A 4,344-nucleotide genomic window follows, 5' to 3' on the forward strand; every position below is an offset into this window, starting at 1 on the left:
TGTGGTACCGTTTTACATCATTTCTGAACCAATACCATCTGATTTGGACTATGAACGGCCAATGTAGGTCCTTTCGTATGTTTTAGTTTGGCATTCGTTGTATTTATGATGTGCCCTTATGTCATGTCATTTCATAGTAATGTGCCATTATGCACCTCGGCACTATTATGCACCAACGATCTGACCAAAAGCTGACATACATAGGTAAACAGATCCAATAATATAGAAACCTATTATCTAGCAATGCTCTCAGGCACTCGGGCGACTCCTTCTTCGAGACACTGACGTATGTTATTTTCTGGAAGCGATTCTTTGGTATAAAGCGTGACTTTAGATGTTCATTGTCTTGAAAATGGACAATGGCGTAAATACATACGAAAAAACCCGTATTTTCTGCCCAAGAATGTTCAAACTACTTAAATACTTCTTGTAGTCCAATTTGAAACATTTACACCGTAAACAACAAATCGTATTCACAGAAAGGCTTCAAACGAGAACGCACGTCCTTCGCGCTCCCTGCCTCGGGATTTTTTAGGCAACTACGCGAAACATTTTTGACTATTATACCTTTTATGTACAAACTTGATAAATAGCGGTAAAATTGGGCACCAAGAAATTACGTCATTGGTCTCGAAGAATGGAATTCTCCGTGGGAAACTTTTTCAAAACGTCCCCAACTTTAAACTTTGACAAGTCTAGGCAACGGACCTGGAGCAGAATTATATTATAATTAGGCTTTCGGCGCCCCTGTATAATCATTTTCCATTTTGAATTCGTCCACGGCAGCATTAAATTACAGACTCATTTTTTTAGTGCATCGACATAAAACTTTGAAAAACACAATGCGTGGACAAGCGGTAGTGGCAATTTTTACTAGCCTCCTGACAGCTTCAACAGTGAGTTCTAGTCCTTCATACTATGGATCTCCAGAGCGGCAGCGCAATAAACGAGAACTGCTTCCAAGGTCTAGCGGCACTTCCGTATTGAAGGCTGCACAGACTGTCGCTGCTGGCAAAACTTTTGATGGTGGCATGAAGGTGTTCGATCGGGGGGTTACTTGCACTGGTCAAGCCGAAGGGAGCAGCTCTGACGCTGTCTTTATAATTGAGTCTGGCGGGACGTTGTCAAATGTTATCATCGGCCCCAACCAGATTGAGGGCATTCACTGTAAGGGAGGTTGCACTTTAAACAATGTATGGTGGTCAGATGTTTGCGAAGATGCTTTCACCATCAAGACTCAAACGGAATCACAAACTACCTACATCAAAGGGGGTGGGGCTTTTGGAGCTGCTGACAAAGTCATCCAACATAATGGAGCGGGTACTGTGTCTGTCTCTGATTTTACAGTTGGCGATTTCGGCAAGCTGTACAGATCTTGTGGCAACTGCAAAAACATGTACAAAAGAAACGTTGTTCTTAATAACATTACTGCAACTTCTGGCAAGATTCTGGTCGGTATGTGAAGAGTGTACGCTTTGAAATCTACATTATACTAACACAAAGAGAGAGCAGGGATAAACTCTAATTACGGAGATAGTGCCAAATTAAGTGACATTACAGTCAGCAGTGTTAAAAATATCTGCGCCAGGTACAAGGGAACGAGTGACAACAGCAAAGAGCCCACTTTGTCAGGCTATGGGCCAGATGCAAAGTATTGCTTATACACAAACAATGACATTGTCACCAAGTAGAGCGTCTCACCTGTTTTTTTTAAAGAGTTTTCTGGCTTCCAAACAGTGCTGCAGGTAAAAGGGTGGCCTATTGCTCGGCCAGGCTTATGTCCATTCATCGGATTATGAGCTTCAGTTGGGTGCTTGAAAAGCTTGCTAACAAGTGGCTTCATCAATAGAGTACTTGCAAACGGCCTGAGGCTCTCGGGGAGCCGGACGTGCAGGACTGTTGATACTCTGATGATTTCCAGATTTCATGGCAAGCTTGAGAAAAGCTGGACGATGATAGCCTCATTCTTGGTTCGTAAATCATCGCCTCAGCTTTACGCGCTGTTGATATTACATAAGAAATTGTTGTTTCCCAGGTCACTAAAGCACGAATGGTTTAAAACCCAACTTGAAGAAAAAGTTCTTAAGTCAGCATCATTTTTGGGCTTGATAATCGAGTTGAAGCGCCAAAAAAAGAAAATATTGATCTTCAAGTCGTTTTTCATTATCAACCCCGGGCCGCTTAGCTTACAAGTACTCTATTATTCTTCGTACCCAACATAAAACGCCTCGGAAAAGCACGTATATTACTTCGTAGCCATTGGTAACCCTATGTTCTGAAAAGGAAAAGGGTGCCCTCCCATAACCACAAGGTTGCTGCATTCTGCTTTTGGATGCTGCCCGTAGCTCAAAATGGTTAGAGTTTCCACTGTGCACTACTAATCGCCGTGTTGTTGCAAGGTATAAAAAAGCGGGGTTATAATGAAAATTACGCGCTCCATTAATGAAGCTTACCGTTATCTGGGCCAATAAAGAGCTATGATGTCTGATGCATGGGGGCTACAGGCAAAAGAGTATGCAGAAAAACTACAAAAGGGACCTCCTAAAGCATCTGTGGACGCAATTCTCCAAGCCGTAGACAGTTTATTACCGTTTGAAAAGGCTAAAAGCATCTTGGACAATGGGTGCGGCACAGGATTAGGAACACAGACTCTCATAGACAAGTATGGGCATCGACTGCCTGATTTGATACATTTAGTGGCCGCCGATCTCAGTCCTGGGATGATAGAGTCCGTTCGAATGACAAAAGCTGCCCATAAAGGAAATAGGTTCTGGGACCGGCTAGAACTCCAAGTTTGCAGCGTGGACAACATGAGCAAAACACAGAACTCTTGTTTCAGTCATATCATAGCTTCGCTTGTGTTCTTCTTTGCCAAGCCGGAGGCTACATTCAGCGAAGCTTATCGCATCCTGCAGCCAGGAGGTGTGATTGGGTTTACATCTTTTCGCGAGAACCAATGGATGGATTTGCGCAACGTCGTTAAGGAAATCAATCCAGGATTGGAGCCAGCACCCTTACCTGCTGAATGGGCGTCTGAAGAATGGATCAGGGGACAACTTGAGAAAGCAAATTTTATTGATATAAAGATCGAGCCTATGGAAGTTTACGTCGAGCTAGATGATTCTCTTCCACTCGCAACTCTTTTGGTCCATTCTGGGATACCTGAAATGTCTGCCGTCTTCCAATCGCTTACAGATGAGGAAAAAGACCGAGCAGTTCAATTAATCGTCGAAGAACTAGCTGAAAGATATCCAAAAAGGCCTGCCAAGATACCAGGTATCCTTCTTGTGTCTAGTGCTAGGAAACAGCTTTAGTCTGTACTTCGCTGCTGCCGCCCGTATTTTAGGTTTAAACGTAGCTCCTCAGACTTTGGCAAGCTATATCTAGCCGCCCAGAAGCAAGGATTTTACAGCTGATAAGTGCGCGCGAGCTGGTGAGTGGGGGAGTGTGGTGGGTTTTCTTGTATTTTTGCCCAGCCCTTGGGGGGATCCTTCCGTAATGTATATTCTTGAGAATACCCAAAGCTGTGTACTCCTTGATGAAAAGCTCGCGAGAGCGTGAGCTCGAGTTTGGCTTGTAGAGCCTGTAGAGCTTATACAGCGTGGCGTGGCTTGTCCCTGCGTCACGTGCGTCCCTTTTCAGTCACGTGCTACTCTCTCGTCACATGTCACCTATCACCTGTCACCTGTCACGTGCCTTGATTACTCCGGGTGCCATCCCGACTCATATGCTTTCGCTTTTGGGTAATTTGCCATTTGCCATTTGCCATTTGCCATCCCCCCGCGTGGGTTTCGTTAAAGTGCTTCACATTCTTGATCGCGATATGGGCTGCACAAATCATATCTATCGATAAACAATTGGCTTATCTTGGAGTGCTGCCTGCTGTAATAAAAGGTCTTTTCCTCATCCTCCTTCTCCTCCTGATCCTCCTTCTCCTCTCACTATAAACCTCCTACTCCTCTCCCACCAAATGTCACCTCCACTAATTAGAAATACTCCTGTTTTGGATATCCGTAGTTTCCCCTCCCGCTCCGGCACTCGGTGTTTGAGAGCGAGGGACCGCATCATCTCTTACTGGAGTTCATAGAGCAAAAGGCAGAGATGCAGAAGGCCGCAAACCACATGGTGTAGAGATGGTTGTACGGGCGTGAGATGTATGGGTAGGTTTACGAATGAGCGGTTGCAGACAAACTTCACATGGAAGAGGGGTGATGAGGGAGTACTGCGGTGTATTCATTTCCTGTCTAGCATTTATAGTTGTTCCTATATCGAGACAAATGGACGTTGAAAAATATATTCTGACACCTAAATATGAAAAGTGGGCTCCTAGATTGACTTCATTGA

General features: G+C 44.4%; 2 protein-coding genes across 2 annotated transcripts; both read left to right on the plus strand.

Moving 5' to 3' along the window:
• Positions 1 to 842: 842 nt before the first annotated feature.
• On the plus strand, positions 843 to 1,463 carry KLTH0F19932g (pectate lyase; the record flags this gene model as incomplete). The annotated part of the gene is made up of 1 exon (XM_002555007.1): positions 843 to 1,463. One exon carries the CDS (start codon positions 843 to 845, stop codon positions 1,461 to 1,463), a length of 621 nt encoding a protein of 206 aa, XP_002555053.1.
• A 1,014-nt stretch (positions 1,464 to 2,477) lies between these two features.
• KLTH0F19954g (KLTH0F19954p) lies at positions 2,478 to 3,314 on the plus strand (the record flags this gene model as incomplete). The annotated part of the gene is made up of 1 exon (XM_002555008.1): positions 2,478 to 3,314. The coding sequence occupies one exon, from the start codon at positions 2,478 to 2,480 to the stop codon at positions 3,312 to 3,314; it is 837 nt and encodes a 278-aa protein (XP_002555054.1).
• Between the last annotated feature and the right edge of the window lie 1,030 nt (positions 3,315 to 4,344).

The sequence above is a fragment of the Lachancea thermotolerans genome (genome assembly GCF_000142805.1).
Source record: "Lachancea thermotolerans CBS 6340 chromosome F complete sequence".
Lineage (NCBI taxonomy): Eukaryota > Fungi > Ascomycota > Saccharomycetes > Saccharomycetales > Saccharomycetaceae > Lachancea > Lachancea thermotolerans.